This window comes from Dipodomys spectabilis, unplaced genomic scaffold (genome assembly GCF_019054845.1).
Source record: "Dipodomys spectabilis isolate Male_0828 unplaced genomic scaffold, ASM1905484v1 ptg000054l, whole genome shotgun sequence".
Lineage (NCBI taxonomy): Eukaryota > Metazoa > Chordata > Mammalia > Rodentia > Heteromyidae > Dipodomys > Dipodomys spectabilis.
In genome coordinates, this window is record NW_024870731.1 from 41,147,809 (window position 1) to 41,167,577 (window position 19,769).

At 49.3% G+C, this 19,769-nt stretch overlaps 2 protein-coding genes and 1 pseudogene across 6 annotated transcripts in view; 2 read left to right on the top strand and 1 right to left on the bottom strand.

The window, feature by feature from the left end:
- Positions 1-1,766: 1,766 nt before the first annotated feature.
- Vhl (von Hippel-Lindau tumor suppressor) lies at positions 1,767-19,274 on the top strand. 3 transcript variants are annotated; one of them, XR_006147492.1, is made up of 4 exons: positions 1,767-2,167; positions 4,269-4,391; positions 7,402-8,245; positions 19,264-19,274. XR_006147492.1 is itself a non-coding variant. In XM_042680160.1 (4 exons), the coding sequence occupies exons 1-3, from the start codon at positions 1,855-1,857 to the stop codon at positions 7,599-7,601; spliced, it is 636 nt and encodes a 211-aa protein (XP_042536094.1). In that variant the 5' UTR covers positions 1,767-1,854; the 3' UTR covers positions 7,602-7,631; positions 8,373-8,521. The 3 variants fall into 3 exon arrangements, 2 of the variants coding, with proteins under 2 accessions (XP_042536094.1, XP_042536093.1); XM_042680160.1 differs by lacking the exon at positions 19,264-19,274 and adding an exon at positions 8,373-8,521 and having other exon boundaries at positions 7,402-7,631; XM_042680159.1 differs by lacking the exon at positions 19,264-19,274 and having other exon boundaries at positions 7,402-8,521.
- Positions 9,688-15,420, bottom strand: LOC122108105 (annotated as a pseudogene).
- The window catches only part of Irak2 (interleukin 1 receptor associated kinase 2), a 32,056-nt gene continuing 27,664 nt past the window's right edge, over positions 15,378-19,769 (top strand). For all 3 annotated transcript variants that reach the window (XM_042680147.1, XM_042680148.1, XM_042680149.1), the window contains exon 1: positions 15,378-15,512. In XM_042680147.1, coding sequence (XP_042536081.1) covers positions 15,419-15,512 — 94 coding nt within the window. In that variant the 5' untranslated portion in view covers positions 15,378-15,418. The remainder of the gene's footprint in view (positions 15,513-19,769) is intronic.

Consider the following 19,769-nt stretch of genomic DNA (forward strand, 5'->3'; position numbering starts at 1 on the left):
TTCTTTTTTTTTTTTTGCTGGTTGTGGAGCTTGAACTCTGGGCCTGGGCACTGTCCTGAGCTCTTCAGCTCAAGGCTAGCACTCTACCACTTGAGCCATAGCACCCACTTCCAGCTTTTTCTGTGTATGTGGTGCTGAGGAATCGAACCCAGGGCCTCACGCATGCAAGGCAAGCACTCTACCCCTGAGCCACCTTCCCAGCCCCACACATTTCCTTTTCTATCCCATTGTTAATCCACTTACTGAAAAATAAAGCATTTGAACTAGTGAGCTGTGTTTGAACACTAAGCTTGAGGAGTGTAACTCAAGTGGTAGAGCATCTTCCAAGCAAGTGTGGAGCTTTGATTTCAAACCCCGGTATCTCCCCCCAAAAAACTACTGGGCTTGGGCTGGGAGAATAGCTCAGTAGTTGAGAGCTTTACGTACATGAGGCTCAGGTCTAGTCCTCCCACCACAAACTAAGCTTAAACTACAGTTCAGACGCTCCTGGTTGTATGGTTTTACTCTTGTAACTCAGACCCTGCACTAGTCCTTAACCTTGTTTTACCTAGCTAAAATTACACATTGTAGTTTGTCCTTGAACTCTAAATTTTTAGAGGCATGAGATCTGAGGATCCCGGTTTGAAGCCAGCCTGAGCAAGAAAGTCCTAGAGACTTACCTCTTCCTTTGATGGTAGTGATAAAAAATTTAATTGCTTTTATGTGCGTGTCTTCAAAGGGAAGTACAAAAAGCTGGTAGTACATTTTGTCTCCAGTGACTTTGGGAGAGTGGGAGAACAAAAGCGAGGGGGAGATTTTTACATTTTCCATTCTGCTGGGCATTCATTCTAGAGACCCAAAATAGAGACAAAAGATTAGTGAGAAAACGTTTAAAGAATAGTGCAAGCCCGGTGAGCCCTGTGGCTCATGCCTGTCATCCTAGCTACTGAGGAGGCTGAGATCTGAGGATCAAGGTTCAAAGCCAGCCCCGGCAGAAAAGTCCTTGAGACTCTTATCTCCAATTAAAAGACCAGAAGTGGCGCTGTGGCTCAAGCGGAAGAGCGCAGGTACACAGCGCCCAGGCCCAGAGTTCAAACCCCACAACCCACAAAAAAAAAAGTGCAGAGGGTAGGTCAGATGAGCAAAACAGTGAAGAGATGGGCTGGGAATGTGGCTTAGGGGTAGAGTGCTTGCCTAGCATGCATGAAACTCTGGGTTCAAGTCCTCAGTACCACATACACAGAAAAAGCTGGAAATGGTGCTGTGGCTCAAGTGGTAGAGTGAAAGAACCTTAGGGACAGTGCCCAGTCCCTGAGCTCAAGGCCCAGGAATAGAGAAAAAGAGATACAGTCCAAAGAGGAAATTACGACGTTTGCTGGAGAATGGACAAGGAAGCATGTCAGGTGAAACTAGCCAGGCCCAGAGACAAATTCTCTTGTGGAATTTAGGGCAGACAAAACCTCAAACCTAAGGTCATGAGTATAAAAGGAGGGGACTGCGAGGGAAGGGGGGGCGGACGAGAATGGAGGTCGTGTGTAAGACCAAGTCGCATCGCATCGTAGATGTGTGTGGAATGGTAATGCCGAGCCCTTAGCAAACACTTGCACACCAGTAACCTTAGGGAGGGGAGGAATTTACTGCGGATCCTGCAGAGCGAGCTCTGGCCCCGCCCCCGCCGAGACCTGGCTCCGCCCTCGCTCCAGGCCCCGCCCCAGAGCCAGTCCGGGATGCACTTGCGCATGCGTGCATCTTCCAACCGCCCGTTTGCGCGCTATCCGGGTCTAGGGTGCGCACCCGCACGCAGCCAGGCCCCGCCTCGCGTCCGGCCCGCGAATCCCGAGCGAGCAGCCCGGTGGTGGTGCGGGTCCTGAGGTGATGCCCCGGAAGGCGGGTGGCGAGGAGGCGGGCGCCGAGGAGGACGGCCCGGAGGAGGTGGGCCAGCAAGAGTCGGACGCCGAGGATTCCGGCTCGGAAGAGTCGGCCCCAGAGGAGCCGCGCGCCGCAGAGATGGAGGCCGGGCGGCCTCGGCCCGTGCTGCGCTCCGTCAACTCCCGCGAGCCGTCGCAGGTCATCTTCTGCAACCGCAGCCCGCGCGTCGTGCTGCCCGTGTGGCTCAACTTCGACGGCGAGCCGCAGCCCTACCCGACGCTGCCGCCGGGCACCGGCCGCCGCATCCACAGCTACCGAGGTAGGAGGCCGCCGCCGGGCTCCGCGCCGGGCCCCGCCTCCGCCGCCCGCCCCTGCGCCTCCCGCGGCCCGGGCGGCGCGGAGGCCCGGAGGCGGAACGGCCCGCGTCCACGCTGTCTGCCGGCGCCGCGCACGCGCGCTGCCCTTCCAGCGCTGGGAGCCTGGGCGCCGCGCCCCGAAGTCCCGGCGCTCCGGTCCGGCCTTCGCCGGACCACTGGCCCGCCGGGGAGGCGGACGGGCGCCGGGCGGTGTCACAATCGCGGCGTTGGGCGCCGGGAGGCGTGGCCGCCGCCGACCCCGGAGAGGCGTGGGGAGGGGGCGTCGGGGCGGTGGGTGTGCGGGTTCTGAAAGTGCGGTAAAAACCCGGGGTGAGATGACTGGGATTGACCTGACCAGACCTGAGTGGCGGTGGTGATCTTCTCGCGGCCCTTGCACGGACTGATCTAGAAGCGTGATCTTGCCCCCCTCCAAGCCGTGCACCCAACTGGTTAATGATTCTCAATCTTTTTTTGGGGGGGGTGTCCGGTCGTGGAGCCTGAACTCTGGGTCTGGGCGCTGTCCCTCAGCTCTTCAGCCCAAGGCTAGCGCTCTATCACTTGAGCCACAGCGCCACTTCTGGCTTTTTTCTTTTTGCTTATGTGGTGCTGAGGAATCGAACCCAGGGCCTCAGGCATGCAAGGCAAGTGCGCTATCACTGAGCCACCTTCCCGGCCCACAATGATTCTCAATCTTAATTAAAAAATTTTTTTTTCCATTTTCGTGTTGGTCCCGGTGCTTGAACTCAGCCCGGGTGCTGCCCTGAGCCTTCTCACTCAAGGCTGGCACTCTGCCACTTGAGCCACAGCTCCATTTTTCACTTTTTATTTTTTTTGAGGGGAGGGATAGTTTATTGCAAGTACGAATCTCATGTAGGTTTCCTGCTGGGACTAGTTCTCAACCACGATCTTCAGATCTCAATCTCCTAAGTAGCTAGGATTACAGTCAAGAGTCACCAGAACCCAGCCTCTTTTTTTTTTTTTTTTTTTGCCAGTCCTGGGGCTTGAACTCAGGGCCTGGGCACTGTCCCTGAGCTGCTTTTGCTCAAGACTATTACTCTACTACTTGAGCCACAGCCCCACTTCCAGCTTTTTCTGTTTGTGTGGTACTGAGGAATTGAACCCAGGACTTCATGCATGCCAGGCAAGCACTCTACCACTCACTACGCCACATTCCCAATTCCTGGATTATACACTTAAAAATAGTTAAAATTGAACTGGAGCCTGTGGTTCATGCCTGTAATCCTAGCTACTCAGGAGGCTGAGATCTGGGATTCTGAAGCCAGCCTGAGCAGAAAACACCCTGGGTAGAGCTGTGGCTGAAGTAGTAGAGCACTAGTTGAGCAAAAATGCAAAGGCTAGGTTATGAGTTAAGCCCCAGTACCAAGACACACACACACATACACACACACACACATATACACCTTAAAATTGCCAGGGGCTAGTGCATTACACCTGTAATCTAAACTACTGAGGAGGCTGAGATCAGAAGATTGTGGTACAAAACCAGCCTGAGCAAAGGCTCATCTTCAATTTGAGTCATGGCTCAAGTGGTAGAGTTCAGCTGTGAGCCAGCACAGATTGAGGCCCAATGGCCTCTTCATTTGCTGCGATGTACAGTCCCTCTCTGTAGCCCTTGCTTTTCCACTGTGGTTGCAGACTTTAACACCAGGTACATATATACCCAAGTCTGCTTTCTTTTTTTTTTTGGGGGGGGGGGGAGGGGGGTTCCGGTCATGGGGCCTGAACTCTGGGCCTGGGCGCTGTCCCTTAGCTCTTCAGCTCAAGGCTAGCAGCGCTCTACCACTTAAGCCACAGCACCACTTCCGGCTTTTTTCTCTTTTTGCTTATGTGGTGCTGAGGAATTGAACCCAGGGCCTTAGAGGCATGCAAGGCAAGTGCTCTACCACTGAGCCATCTTCCCAGTGCCTTCACACCCATTTTCTAAGGTTTACTGTTAACATCCACTGGAAGGGTTGGGGATACCATGGTGGAGAGGCCAGTATATCAGCCCTGATGATGACGCAGACTAGTGTGCTCTCTGACGGCATCTGCTTATGTTAACAGGTCACCTGTGGCTCTTCAGAGATGCAGGGACATATGATGGGCTTCTGGTTAACCAGACTGAATTGTTTGTGCCGTCTCTCAACGTTGATGGGCAGCCAATTTTTGCCAACATCACACTGCCAGGTACTGATATTCGATCTTATTTTCAAAAAGATAAGGTGATTGTAATAAGTAGAGCATAGATTACTAGAAAGAGTCAGTCCAGTCCTAGTTAATTTTTACTAGAGGCAAAATTTTGGCTAGTGGGGCTGGGAAGGTGGTTCAGTGGTAGAGCGCTTGCCTTGCATGCATGAGGTCCTGGGTTTGATTCCTCAGCACCACATAGCAGAAAAAGCCGGAAGTGGCGCTGTGGCTCAAGTGGTAGAGCGTTAGCCTTGAGCTGAAGGGCTGAGGGACAGTGCCCAGGCCCAGTGTTCAGGCCCCATGACCAACAAAAAAATTGGCTAGTATGTAATTGTAACCCCTCTGGTACAGTATTTTCACAAAAAAAAAAAAATTAAAAAAAAATTGGCTAGTATCAGCCTTTGATAATGTATCTTCCACTGGGGGCTCTTAAGAGATAGACTAAGCCAGGCGCCAGCAGCTTATTTCTCTCAACTACTCAGATGGCTGGAAGATTGTGGTTCAAAACCAGCCCAGGCAGAAAAGTTATCTGCAATTAACCACAAAAACCCAAGCTTGGAGGCGTGATCCAAAATTGATGCTCCAGCATGGAGCAAGTCCTGATACTGGCAAAAAAAAAAAAAAAGTTGGAGAGGTGGGTGGGGATAGTGGAGGCAGAGTCTCTACTTGTAGAATTATATATGCTTTTTGGTTCGCAGGCTTAGAATAGACTTAATGTCTTGGAGTCTCAGAAGTATAAAGCATATCATGGCTTATTTGTTGTTAACTTGTGAGGATATAGCTAAGCTCATAGTGTCCATCAAAGGTTAAAAAATGAAATCGAAGTGGGCCACTGGTGGCTCATGCCTGTAATCCTAGCTATTCAGAAGGCTGAGATCTGAGGATCTGCAGTTCAAAGCCAGGCTGGCTTGGAAAGGCTGAGACTCTTTATCTCCAGTTAATTACCTAAATTCTGGAAGTGGAGCTGTAGCTCAAAGTAATAGAGCACTAGCTTTGAGCAAAAAAGCTCAGGGACAAGCCGGGCGCTGGTGGCTCACGCCTGTAATCCTAGCTACTCAGGAGGCTGAGATCTGAGGATCGAGGTTCAAAGCCAGCCCGGGCAGGAGAGACCGTGAGACTCCTATCTCCAGTAAACCACCACAAAACCGGAAGTGGCGCTGTAGCTCAAGTGCTACAGCTCGCCTTGAGCTGAAAAGCTGAGGGACAGCTCCCAGGCCCAGAGTTCAAGCCCCACGACTGACCCAAAAAAAAAAAAAAAGCTCAGGGACAGTGCCTAGGCCCTGAGTTCAAGCCTCACAACCAAAAAAAATCATCAAATTGAAGATTAGCATCAGTTCACTGTCTATAATACTTAATGATTTTATTGAGTTGAACTTTAAGAAACTGATATGAAAGCCAGCTGGTGGCTCACGCCTATACCTTAATATACAGGAGGCTGAGATCTGACAGTTTGAAGCCATCCTGGGCAGTCCATGAGACACTTATCTCCAATTAACCACCAGAAAACTAGAATTGGAGTGGTGGCTCCATGCTCTAGTGGTAGGGTGCTTCCCTTGAGCTAAAAAGCTCAGAGTCAGCACCCAATTCCTAAATTTAAGCCCCAGGACTGACACAGAAAGGAAAGGAAGGAAGCCCAGAAGATTGTACTGGCATGACTTTATAATCCCAGAAAGGCAAGAAGCAACGGAGGGTAGTATGATGTCTAGGCTGCACCTTGTCTTAGAAGCCAGAAACAAATACCTATCTTTGTAGTGATCAAACAAATAGACATCTATACATAGCTACATAGATAGCTACATAGATCTTTTTTTTTTTGTCAGTTGGGTACTGGGCATTGTCCCTGAACTCTTTGCTCAAGGATAGCACTTTTGAGTGATTAATTGGAGATGAGTCTCATGGGAACTTTTCTGCCTAGGCTGGCTTCAAACCAGAATCCTCAGATCTCAGCCTTCTGGGTCACTAGTATTACAGGTGTGAGCCGCTGGTGCCTGGCTTAGATTCTGTTTTAAAGAATGGATTAGTTAAGTGTGGTGCCACATTCCTAGAATTGTCACACTCAGAAACCTGAAGCAGGAGATCTAGAGTCCCAGGCCAATTTGGGCTATTAAAATGACAGCCAGTCTTTTTGTTGTTGTTGTTGTTGGTCATGGGGCTTGAACTCTGGGCCTGAGCACTGTCTCTCAGCTCTTCAGCTCAGGACTAGCACTCTACCACTTGAGCTATAGCACCACTTCCTGTTTTCTGGTGGTTTATTGGAGAAGAGTTTCATGGACTTTCCTGCCCAGGCTGGCTTTGAACCGCAATCCTCAGATCTCTGCCTTCTGAGTAGCTAGGATTACAGGCATGAGCCACCAGTCCAGTGCCCGGCGACAGCCAGTCTTAAAACAAGGGGAAAAAAAATAAAAAATATACCAAAAGACAAGGAGCACTGTTTGGTTAAATTTGGTAAATTTTGCCTAATAGAACACCATTAAAGAGTAAGTTCCCCAGTGATTATAAAATAGGAATGGAGTTACCCCAAGTCTAGTGGCACTGCTTTTATCTAACACTTGTTATCTGTTGCAGTGTGACACCCACCTCTAAACTGACAATCGCATTTTATTTGTTAACTGTTCCACTCTGTGGGCTGAGTTAGGCCCAATGGTTCTTGCACTGATTGGTAAGTAGTCCAGAGGCTGGGCTGCCCTGGGCCATCTCTGAGACTGTCCTTTTGGTGTGGTGTCTAGCAGTGTCACTCACCTACAGCTCCCAAAAGAGAAAAGCAGAAGTTGCCTCGCCTTTTTTGTCCAGAGTTGCCAGTTCACCCTTTTCCACATTCTGTTAGCTGAGCCCACTCTCAAGGGAAGCTACCGCACAGGGTCATGAGTGCTAGGGACCACTGACACCACATTGCCACTGTGTGTGGTCTCCCTGTGGTGAAGGTCACTGCCATGGTTGGCAGAGCCACGTGCTTGCCCTTGCCCCTGGGTGAGGTCCGGGCTGTGCTGAGGGCCGTCTCCTGCCCTTGCAGTGTACACCCTGAAGGAGCGCTGCCTGCAGGTAGTGCGGAGCCTGGTGAAGCCGGAGAACTACAGGCAACTGGACATAGCCAGGTCACTCTGTGAGGATTTGGAGGACCACCCAAACGTGCAGAAAGATCTGGAACGGCTGACCCAGGAGCACATCGAGAATCAGCAGTTGGAAGAGAATGGAGGATTTAATTTCAATTAGCGATCCTGTTCTCAGTGTTTGATGGCACTGGTGAGTTTTGATCTAGAGAATTTAGCAACTACTTATGCTTGGTAAAAGTAAAATATGCTCCATTGCTAAAAAGAAAGCGAATGGACTCCGTGGGCTTGCGTTACCCAGGGGCAGACATCACCCCGTGTCAATGAATCCCTGCTTGCTTCAAGTACTCATCAGAAGGAAGAGTTGCATTCTTGCCTCCTGGCAGGGCAGGCACATTTCAGCTAAGGGTGTTTGTGTGAGCAATACAGGAAGAATTACAGCGTGTTCTCAGTTGCAAGGGAGCTGGGCCCCCTGCTTCTAATGGGTGTAGTGTGGTTGGAGGACCTGGTGTCCTTGACACAAGGACAGGCCTTTGTGTTCTCAGAGGTCGGGAGCCTTCAGTGCTTGGGTGTCCATGAATAAACCCACGGTGCTTTGGTGGAGAGTGTTCTGTGAGCAAGAGAAAGCAGCCCCTAAAGTAAACAGACTTCTTAAAGAGAATCATTTTTCTAGCAAACTTTTTCTAATTTTCTAGATCTCACACTTTGCATGGTGCACTCCTGTACCGATGTTGTTTTATTGTTTCTAAACCACACTAAGCTGTTGTAATTATCAGAGTGTTTTTATAATGTGACATAGCAGAAAAAGTCATCCAGTTTAATTCTGATATTAAAGTTACTATAGATTACTATAAGCCAGATGTGGGTTGTTTTTGCAACAAGATTTCTCTGTGTAACCTCAGGCTGGCTTCAAATTATATTCCTCTTCCCTCAGACTCACTGTGATTCAGCATTTGCATTAGCAGGACCTGGTCTTCCCTCCACTTGGGCCAATTACTCCTTAGTAAGGTAGGATGTTTTACAGTTGGTTTTTTGTTTGTTTGTTTTTTGTCGGTCGTGGGGCTTGAACTCTGGGCCTGGGCGCTGTCCCTCAGCTCTTCAGTTCAAGGCTAGCACTCTACCACTTGAGCCACAGCGCCACTTCTGATTTTCTGAGTAGTTTATTGGAAATAAGAGTCTCACAGACTTTTTCTGCTCCGGTTGGCTTTGAACCGTGATTCCCAGATCTCAGCCTCCTGAGTAGCTAGGATTACAGGCGTGAGCCACTGGCACCCAGCTTGTTTTACAGTTTTATGAGTATACATGTTTTTTCTTTCAAGTTAGTTTCAAAGTTAGTAATTCAGATTTAGTATTTAATATCAGATATTTTATAAATAATAGTTTTTTGGGTTTTTTTGGTCGGTCATGAGGCTTGAACTCTGGGCCTGGGCGCTGTCCCTCAGCTCTTCAACTCAAGGCGAGCACTCTACCACTGGAGCCATAGCGCCACTTCAGGCTTTATCTGCTTTTGTGGTGCTAAGGAATGGAACCCAGGGCCTCACGCATGCGAGGCAAGCACTCTACCACTGAGCTACCTTCCCTGCCCTTAAATAATAGTTTAAAAGAAAATAGCTTGGCACTGATGGCTCACACCTGTAATCCTAACTACTCAGGAGACTGAAATGTGAGGATCATGGTTCAAAGCCACTCGAGTCAGGAAAGCCTGTGAGACTCTTATCTCCAATTAACCAGCAAAAAGCTGGAAGTAGAATGGTATCTCAAAAGGTAGAGTGTTAGCCTTGAGCACAAAAGTTCAAGAACATCACCCTAGCCCTGAATTTAAGCCCCAGGATAGGCAAACAAAAACAAAACCAGGCTGGGCATGATGATGCACCTATTTACTCTGAGAATGTAGGGTCCTTATTTAACATGGCCCTGGCAAAAGTGTAAGACTAAATCAAAAAATAAATTTAACAAAAGATTAGTAATATGGCTCAGTAGTAGAATGTTAGCCTAGCAACCTAAGTTCAAACCCATCCTCTCTCCACCCCCTTCCCCCAAAATACAGAAAGAGCTGGGCCCTGGTGGCTCACATCTGTAATCCTAGCTACTCAGGAGGCTGAGATCTGAGAATTGCGGTTTGAAGCCAGCTCAGGCAGGAAAGTCTATGAGACTTATCTCCAATAAATACTCAGAAGAAGCTGGAAGTAGCACTGTGACTTAAGTGGTAGAGCTCTGGCCTTGAGCAAAAAGAAGTTCAGGGACAGTGCCCAGGCCCAGAGTTCAATCCCCAGGACCGGCCCCCAAAAAAGAAAAAAAAAAAAGTAGAGGAGGAGGATCACTGCTGAGCCATCGTGACCGCAGACCCTGCAGTGGAGAGCGGAGGCCAGAGCATCTTCAGCTTCACTTTTTACTGTATTCAAATCGTTTAATATTCAAGTGAAAATTAGTCATCTCAGTGTTACCTCTCACAATTTCATCTTCTACAGAATTAGCTTCTTTCAGCGCCGGCTTGTTATTTGCATCTTTTCATCTTGCTTTTTGTCAACCTCTTCTCTCGCTCATTCATTCGCCAGCTTTGCCTTCTCCTGCTTCACAGTGGGCTCCCCTTGGTTCTTCTTTCTCTATGGTGAAGGCAGAACCTTGGCTTCCTGTGTTCCTCTTGCTCTGGGGATTCCTGGCTCATTCGTTCTTGGAGCAAGTTCTTTTTCTTTCTTGGAGAAGACTTAGCCCGGTGACTAGAATGAATATATATATAGTCTCCAGTTCTCTCTCCTTTTCCTTTAGTTTGTGGTACAGCCATTGTAGTTCCTTTTGTAGAACTTTGTTTTTATTGTGACCCTCATAGGCCCTTTTCCTGTCCTCAGCAAGCAGCTGACGTTGAAAACTGTTAGAACTCAGCTCAAAGTTTTTTGAAAGTTTCTTAATTCTTCTCTTGGTGTCATCTATTTTGAACTTAGCTAGCTTCTTCACCAAATCATCTCGTTTAGGCAGGAGTCTGGCTTTTGGGATCATTTTCAGTTCTTGTGAGGAAAATTTTGTCCTAAATAGTTCATCTAAAATAGTTCATCCTAAATAGTTGGATTCTGTTCTCTATGGCTGCCTTTTCTCTTGAGATTTTGTTGTCTTCTTTGAGTACTATAATCTCATCTTTATGGCAAAGTATAAGTCGAGCACTTTCATTTTCATCTTCAAACTTATTCAGAGCTTTCTCCTGTTTGTACTGAAGCTTTTTCACAGCCTTATTTTCTTTTAGCAGCTCAGCTGACTTGACCTGGAGTTTGCATACTTCATTCTGCATGTCATTGATTTGTGGCTGTCTTTGAGAAAGCGTTTTGTAAAAAGATGAGGATTTTTCCATAGTGGCTCTCTATTGAGACTCTGGGAGCAAAATTCCATTCGGCTGCCCTTTTTGTTTGGTGTACAGCCTCAGGGCTTTGTTTCTGGCTGACGCACTTGGTTATCTCATACTTGTTTTTTAGCAGTTGTTTCCTTAGAATCTGTATGTGAAGGACTGACTGGGGGGCTGGGAAGGTGGCTCAGTGGTAGAGCGCTTGCCTTGCGTGCATAAGGCCCTGGGTTCGATTCCTTAGCACCACATAAACAGAAAAAGCCAGACGTGGTGCTGTGGCTCAGATGGTAGAGCGCTAGCCTTGAGCTGAAGAGCTGAGGGACAGTGCCTAGGCCCAGAGTATACGCCCCACGACTGACAAAAAAAAACAAAACAAAGGACTGACTGGAGAATACTGCCCAGAAGACTGTGATGTAGTGTCAAAGTCAGATGAATAGCCAGAGTGATGGTGTTCGCCACTTTGTATATCTTGGTCGGTTTTTGAACATTCTGCTCTTTGCTCCATTGTTTGGAAAAATGGTCTGGAACTGCTGCCCCCGCAGTGCAGGATGGAGAGGCATGGCCGAAAGGGCCCAGAGGATCTTGAAAATGAGACCAGCTTGCACAACACAGAGAAACCCTGTTGCCAAAAAGAGAAGGATCATAGCAGATTTGCTACCTAAGTACAACTATTGTTTGTATTCTGTACTCTTTTTCTTTTAGCTTATTGTAGGCATATTTTGATTAGTTGGTTTTACTTGGTTGAGATCACACAGTGTACATGATTTTTTAATTTTTTAACTTTGTAACAATTTTCCCATGTTATAAGCTTTTCATAAATACAAATGGTTTTCTTTTATGATTAGTGGTGAGTTATTTCTGGGCAAATTATTCTAGGTGCAACACTCATCAAAGTAAAGTGAGTGAAACACTGTCCGGTTTCCCCATTAACTTTTCAGAGTCCAACTTCAGTCCTCCTTTTCAACATTGATAGCATGAATTGGCTATTAGAAACCATTTTAAACTCATATCTGCAATTCTATCTACTCAGGAGGTTGAGGTCTAGGATCTTGTTTCAAAGCCAGACCAGGCAGGAAAGTCCAGGAGACTCTTCTCTCCAGTTAGCTACCATAAATACTGGAAGTGAGCCGTGGTTCCAGTGGTAGAGCATTCACTAGCTTTGAGCAAAACAGATCAGCAACAGTGCCTAAGCCCTCCGTTCAAATCCCAAAACCAGTATGTGGACGTGTGCGCACCCACACCCACACCCACACCCACACACACGCACACGCAAAATTCTACTGAGGGAGGATTGTGAGTGCAAAGCTAGCCTGGGTTACATAGTGTCTCGGACTCTTACCAAAAAAAAAAAATGCAACAGGAAAAACCTGTTTTTGTATTTAAACAAGAGTTTCAATTTATCTTGTCAAAAATCTGTGGTTTAAATTGTTTTTGTGTTGGACAAGGGAGGTTGAAAACCTAGGGCAGGAATTGTATGCCTTTCATTTGGAATCCTGTGAATGTATTATGTGAATTGTTCTTAAGAGACTTGTTTTCCTGTTTTGAGGTTTTTTTTTTTATATATTTTAGAGCTTTTCTTTAATACATTAAATGGTGCTAAGTAAAAGGAACAAGGTGTTCTGTGTTGTTTTATCCTGTTCTTTCTTTTGGGAGTTTTGAAAACTGACAATGAATGATGAGCCTCCTTCTAAGTCTCTATTTCTAGCCCCAGATTTTGTTGTGTTTTCTTTTTAAAATTTAGCATCGTGTTAGTTTTATTATACAAATGGAATGTCATGACTGGCCGCTGATGGCTCCCGTCTGTAATCCTAGCTACTCAGGAGGCTGAGATCTGAGGATTGCAGTTCAAAGCCAGCCAGGCAGGAAAGTCTGGGAGACTCATCTCCAATTCACCACCAGAAAAACGGAAGTGGCACTGTGGCTCAAGTGGTAGAGTGCTCACCTTGAGCTGAAGAGCTCAGGGACAGCACCCAGACCCAGAGTTCAAACCCCACGACTGACCAAAAAAATGAAATGTCGCCATAAGAAAATGTAAGCACAATGGGGCTGGGAAGGTGGCTCAGTGGTAGAGGGCTTGCCTTGCATGCCTGAGGCCCTGGGTTCGATTCCTCAGCACCACATAAGCAAAAAGAAAAAAGCTGGAAGTGGCGCTGTGGCTCAAGTGGTAGAGTGCTAGCCTTGAGCTGAAGAGCTGAGGGACAGCGCTCAGGCCCAGAGTTCAGGCCCCACGACTGGACCCCCCCACAAAAAAAAAAAAGGAAAGAAAATGTAAGCACTACAGGACGGTGCTAAGGGAGTGGTCAGTACTGGGTGCTGGGCAGTTATGTGAGGAAAGTAGAAGAAATGGTAGAGTGCCGCTCAGAAGTAGCTAGAGTGCATGCCCAGGTGTGGGCAGCTCCCGCGCTGCACCCACCTCATACCCACCCCAGCGCCACACGAATGGGGGAGGAGGAAGCACGTACCAGCCCTTGGCCTTCTCACACACCAGCACCAGTAGGGAACGTTCCAGATACTTTCAGACTGGCTACCTGCATCTTAGATACAGCCCTAGTGGTGCACACCTGTGACCCTGAAACTAGGTTTTTAGACCCCAGATCCAAACTCCAGGAGGTTTTCATATTAGGACCAGGTGCTCACCCCTAGGTTCCAAACAAACATGGTGAAGGGCAGGAAAATGAGATTTCGTTTGGGGTAGACTTCAGTACATGTCAGCCACCCTTAGCGATATAGACGTTGGCCTGAGCTTCCACTAGCTCTGGGGAGCGAGGCAAGGTGTGATGAGGCAGGGTGAATGGACAGACCAGACAAATGTCCAAAGGGCCAGACTCGTTTCAAAGCAGACTGAAAAAGCAGGTAAGCCCCTTTCCTCCAGATGTTCCTTTTTCTTTCTCTTTTATTCTGTGTGTGTGCGTGTGTGCACATGTGTGCTGATCCTGGGGCTTGAACTCAGGGTCTGAGCTCTGTCCTTGAACTTCTTTTTGTTCAAGACTAGTGCTCTACCACTTGAGCCACAGCATCACTGCCCGCTTTTTCTGAGTAGTTCATTGGATGTAAGAATCTCACACGGACTATTCTGCTCTGGCTGGCTTTGAACCAAAATCCTCAGATCCCAGCAGCTAGGGATTATAGGTGTGAGCCACCAGAGCCCAGTCCTTATTTCCTTTTTAATGTTAAATTATAAGACTAAAAGACCCAAGGGGGTCTCTAAATCTTTCTCTGCATGATAAAAAATCTGGAACCTTCTTGCTTGTGAATGAAGAGGAAGGAATAGCAGCCTGACATGAAGAAGTCGTGAGGGTCAGCTGGGTTTTGTGGGCCTCACTCACTGGTCCAAATCATTGTCTGACAATTAGGAGCTGTTAGAATGACCTGACTACTCGTGTTTACCCAGCTCAGGCAGTATAAGCTGTAGATAGTGCTAGCCCTGTGGAATCTTTAACCCACTTCCTGTGAAGGGAGCAAGAAATATTTCTCAAATATTTCTCTTCCATTTCCCTCTACATTAACCATGTTATACTAAAATAAATCCTTACTATTCAGGAGGCTGAGATTTGAGGATCACAATTTAAAGCCAGCCAGGGCAGGAAAAGTTAATGAGATATTTAGCCATCAAACAGTGGAGCTGTAGCTCAAGAGTGAAAAAAGCTCAGGGACAGGGGTCAGGTCCTGAGTTCAAGCCCCAGGACTGGCACAACAAAAAATAAGGGAACTGCATAGAGGGACTTAAGTTGTAATCCTAGCTACTCGAGAGGTAGAGACCAGCACGGGCATTGAAGTTGCTCAGATCCCATCTCAACCAATGGCTAGGCGCAGTGGTTGGTCATTCCCAGGGGTATGGGGAAGCACAGTTAGGAAGATTACAGGACCTGAGAATGTGGCTTAGTGGTAGAGTGTTTGCCTAGCATGCATGAAGCCCTGGGGTTGATTCCTAGGATTACGGGTGTGAGCCACAGGCACCTACCTTCTATTTCAAGTGAAGGTAAATGACAGCTTCCTTTCCAGCACTGGGAGGTCTGCGAGCCATATCTAGAGATTTTAGATACTGTGGGAAATAAAAGATCGCTGAACTGTGGGAGGGGCTGTTTCCCCTTTTTGATGAACTGCTGTCCCTTCCTGTCCAGTTGCTGAAGGAGTTGCGCATATTTAGACGTCACTCAGCACTGGTTTTCCCACAGCTGTGATGCTGCATAAATCCTGCCATTTTAGTCTGCTGTTTCTGTCCTCCTGGGCCTTGACTGTATGTCCCACCTCGCTAGGAGGATAGGTGTGTCCTACCATGCCCAGCTTCCTGGCTGTGACCAGCAGCCTGCTGACTTTCTGCCTCCTGACTGGGAGTTGGGCCCGCCTGGGGCCCGCGTGTTCCGGGCGGCGGCACTACCACGCGCGGCCACTGGGGGGCGCCTGGGCCGCCTGGCTGGAGCCGGGAGTAGGGTCCGCCTGGGGCCCGCGTGTTCCGGGCGGCCGCTGGGAGGCGCTGGGATCGCCAGGCCGGAGTCGGAGTGGGGTCGGCCTGGGGCCCGCTTGTTTGGGGCGGCGGCGCTGCCGCGCGCGGCCGCTGGGGGGCGCCGGGGGCCGCCGGGCCGCAGCGCCCGCCCCTCGGTGGCGAAGCCCGAGCGGCCGCGGGCGGGCTCAGTCGCCGCGGCCCCGCCATGGCCTGCTACATCTACCAGCTGCCCTCCTGGGTGCTGGACGACCTGTGCCGCAGCATGGACACGCTGAGCGAGTGGGACTGGATGCGGTTCGGTGAGTGCGGGCCCGGGCCCCGGCCGGCCCGGCCCTGCGATCCCCGGGGTCCGGGCCCGGCCTGTCCAGAGTGGGACCGGCCCTGCGAGCCCCCCCCACCCCCCCCCCCCCCCCCCGGCCCCGGCCCCGCCGGCCACGCCAGGCCTTCCCTACCCCGGAACGGCGAAGGGCGGCGGGGCGGGATTCGAACCCGGCCCTTGGTTCCATCAGAACGCACGGCATTGTGGCCCGTGACGTTTTTCCTGTTTGTTTGGCCCCGTGGTTGTGTGGGGCATCTGCTCCCGGGCCTCCAACACCAGGGCCTCCGCTCCCGGGCCTCCAACACCAGGGCCTCCGCTCCCGGGCCTCCAACACCAGGGCCTCCGCTCCCAGGCCTCTGCTCCCAGGGCTGGTCCCAGTTTGTGAAGTGGAGCCGGTAATTGTGCTTCCTCCAAGCACCTTAGAGAGATAATGTGTGTGTGTGTGTGTGTGTGTGTGTGTGTGTGTGTGTGTGTGTGTGTGTGATGTGCGTATGTGCACACGTGTGCGTGCATGTGCCTCTGCGCTGGCCCTGGGGCTGGCCCCTGCACTCAGGGCCTGGGCACTGTCCCTGGGCTTTTCCACCCAAGGCCAGCCTACTACCACTTGAGCCACAGCTCCCATTTCTGGCTTTTTGGTGGTTAATTGGAGATGAGTCTCATGAACTTTCCTGCCCAGGCTGGCTTTGAACCATCATCCTCAGATCTCAATCTCCTGAGTAGCTGGAAATACAGTAGGAACCACCCGTGCCCAGCTAATAATACTGAATTTCATTCTCAGTACCATAAAATGAAAAGAACAAAGAAAACAAATGATCAAGTAAGATGTTTATACAAAAAAGTATAATATATACGTACAGTTTAAAAGTAAGCAAGAGAATGAAGTCTGGGCATGATGGCACAGTTCTGTACATTTCCAGCACTTGGGCAGGCAGAGACTCAAGGATGGAGAGCAGTTCTAGGCCAGCCTGGGATAGATACATAGTGAGATCCTATCTCAAAAGACAAAACAGAATAAAGATATAAAACTAATGTGTGTGTTGCTAATACAGTCTGAACAAATAAATACATACCTTTACGGGTGTGTATACATGTATGCATATGCCTATGTGTGTATATATGCTTACGTGTGTATGTACATGTATGTATATATACCTGTATGTGTGTTTGTACATACGTGTGTATGTATACAAAGGCTGGGAGATGTAGAGGACTTGCCTAGCGTGTGGAAGACCCTGGGTTCAGTCCTCATCAAGTGGGTGGAACAGAGTATCTACTCTAACCTAGTAGTTCTCGGTCAGGGTCTCAAGGAGCTATTTCTGCCTGTTGCACCTTAGAGGAAGTGAACAGCAATATCTACCCATGCAGGACAGGCCCCCACCAAGCCAGTGCCTGGCTGATGACATCAGCAGGGCTGAAGTTTTGACCCCTCCCCCCCTTTTTTTTTGTCAAACTTGAACTTGGTATCTAATGCTTTCACTGATGGGCAAGTGCTCTACCAACTGAGCCATACCTCCAACCCCTCCAAAGCCCTTTTAAAGCCAGTAAGCCATTGGCATTGTAATCTAGGCATGCGGGAAGCTGAGGTCGGGAGACTGCATTACTTGCAAGACTTCCTTTTCAGCCAATAGATGAGCATGGTAGTTTTTGTCCATCATCCCAGGCTATTGGGAGGATTAAAGGTTCCAGACCAGCCTGGGCAGAAAGGCCCATGGGACTCCACTTCTATGGGAAAATAGGGAGGGAGGGGGCCTTCTGTCATCACAGCTATGGGGGGAAGCCTCCAAGAGCCAGCTTGCTGTCTAGGCATGAGGCTCAGGCAAAAAGGAGACTCTATAGAAAAAATAAGGGCTGGGGCCCTGCGTAGCAGTTCACGAGCATCAGCGCATACACACACGCGAAATGCCTGCTCATCTGTCTGCCCCACAGTTGCTTCTCTTTGATGGCACATTTTTACTTACAGGCATACGCTTATTTCTTGTGTGTTTCTTTGAGGCAAGGTCTCACTGGGTGGCTGTCCTCACACTCAGGATCTCCCTGCTTCAGCCTCCTGTGGTAGCCGCCTCATTCTCTCCATACCAGCCCAGTTGGAGTTGCAAACTCCTGAAGGAGGCCCTGCGCACGGCCACCCTCATGAAGAGCACACACGCAGTGTTTTTTGTACAGTCATGGAGCAGTGTACGGTCTCTAGGCCCTTAATGCCACTCCCCCCGCCACGGTCCCCCCCTCCCCCCCTGCCCCTGCCATGGTTCCCCCCCTCCCCCCCCCGAGGGCATGGCTGTCAGTGGTCACACATTGTGAAAAACCCTCATTTAGCATTGTTCCAAGCATTGTGTACATGGCAGCTTGAACTCTGGGTCTGGGCGCCGTCCCTGAGCCCCTTTTGCTCAAAGCCAGTGCTCTACCACTTGAGTCAAAGCTAGTGCTCTACCACTTGAGATATAGCCCCCCTCCATTTTTTTTTTTCTGGGATTTTATTGGAGATAAGAGTCTCCTGGACTTTCCTGCCCGGGCTGGCTTTGAACCTCAATCCTCAGATCTCAGCCTCCTCAGGAGCTAGGATGACAGGCGTGAGCCACCGGCACCTGGCTTTTGTTTTTTTGTTTTTTTTTTTGGGTCTGGTCGTGGGGCCTGAACTCTGGGCCTGGGCGCTGTCCCTCAGCTCTTCAGCTCAAGGCTAGCGCTCTACCACTTGAGCCACAGCACCACTTCCGGCTTTTCTTTTTCTTTTTGCTTATGTGGTGCTGAGGAATCGAACCCAGGGCCTCATGCATGCAAGGCAAGCGCTCTGCCACTGCGCCACCTTCCCAGCCCTGTTTTGTTTCTATTTGTTTTGTGCTGGTCCTTGGGCTTGAACTCAGAGCCTTCTACTCTCACTTGACTTTTTCACTCACAAAAACTTTTTCACTTTGTCACTTGAGCCACAGCTCTGCTTCTGCCTTTTTGCTTAACTGGAGATGAATCTCATGGGCTTTTCTGCCCAGGCTTGCTTAGAACTGGCATCCTCAGATCTCAGCCTCCCAAAGTAGCTGGGATTACAGGTGGGAGCGTTTAGGAATCAGACACGGACATAGCAGACATTACATCACAACAGCACTGAATTCTGGTGCAAGCCTTTAACTCGGGCTTTTGAGGACAGTTAAGGTCCAAACTAGCATATGTGTGCGCACACGCGTGAGTGCACATGCACACACACACACACACACACATGCTTTTGGATCTATAGCAAAATGTGGGGAACAGGAGACTCAGAGAACCAGCCGTTGTCTTGGGTGTTTCCGTTTTCCGAATGTTCCACAATGGCCAGTTATGACTGGTGTATGTTGAGGAAGGAGCTGTGACTCCACAGGAGCCCCCGACACACTGAGCCCCCTAAAAAGCTTCTGTCTTGTCCTGACCTTGTCTCAAGGGGATGAGTTAATAGGTTAAGATATGTCTGGCTGGACATCTGTGGCTGACACCTGTAATCTTAGTAACTCTAAAGGCTGAGATCTGAGGATCACAGTTTAAGCCCAACCCAGGCAAGAAAGTCTGTGAGACTCTTATCTCCAATTAATCATCAGAAAAGCTGGAAGTAGATCCATGGCAGAAAGGCTCAAAGACAGCACCCAGACCCTGAGTTCAAGCCTTAGGACTGGCAAAAAAAGAAAAAAAAAAGATGTATCTGTAATTCTAGACATAGTCCCAGACCTGGGAAGTGAAGATCAAGAGTATCATAGTTCCAGACCAGCCAGGGCAGAAAGCTAGCTAGAGTTCCCTGCTCCCCCATCCCAACTGAACCAATAAGCCACATACAGTAGTGTGTGCCTGTAGAATCCCAGCTAGGCAGGAAGCATGGGTAAGAGGATCACCGTCTAGGATAGCCTGGGCAAATGATGTGAAACTCTGTCCCCCCCCCAAAAAAAAATAATAACTAAAACAAAAGAGAACTGGTAGCATGGCTCAAATGGTAGAGTACCTGCCTTGGCCCTGAGTTCAAGCCCCATTATCACAAAAAAAAAAAAAAGGAACTAAATTGTTGCACTGGGAGGCCCCTCTATTCACTTCCTGTTTCTCCTTGGAAGAAGGTGGCTGGGTGGCCACCAGCCTAGCCCTGGGCCGGTCTGTCTCCAGGGTGAGGCCTTGAGTGCCGCCCAGGTAGCTGGCAGAGGGGAGGGGCCTCCTCTCTGCTCAGTCCTCCGCTCCAGGGTGAAAACAACTCCTGTCCGCTGTCCCACTGACATCACTTCCCTCTGGCCAG

Excerpts from the sequence above, each read along its gene's own strand:
- Vhl (XM_042680159.1), top strand. The coding sequence starts at position 1,855 with ATGCCCCGGAAGGCGGGTGGCGAGGAGGCGGGCGCCGAGGAGGACGGC. Across the intron at positions 2,168-4,268 it reads CCGCATCCACAGCTACCGAG|GTCACCTGTGGCTCTTCAGA; the intron begins GTAGGAGGCCGC and ends TTATGTTAACAG. Across the intron at positions 4,392-7,401 it reads TGCCAACATCACACTGCCAG|TGTACACCCTGAAGGAGCGC; the intron begins GTACTGATATTC and ends CTGCCCTTGCAG.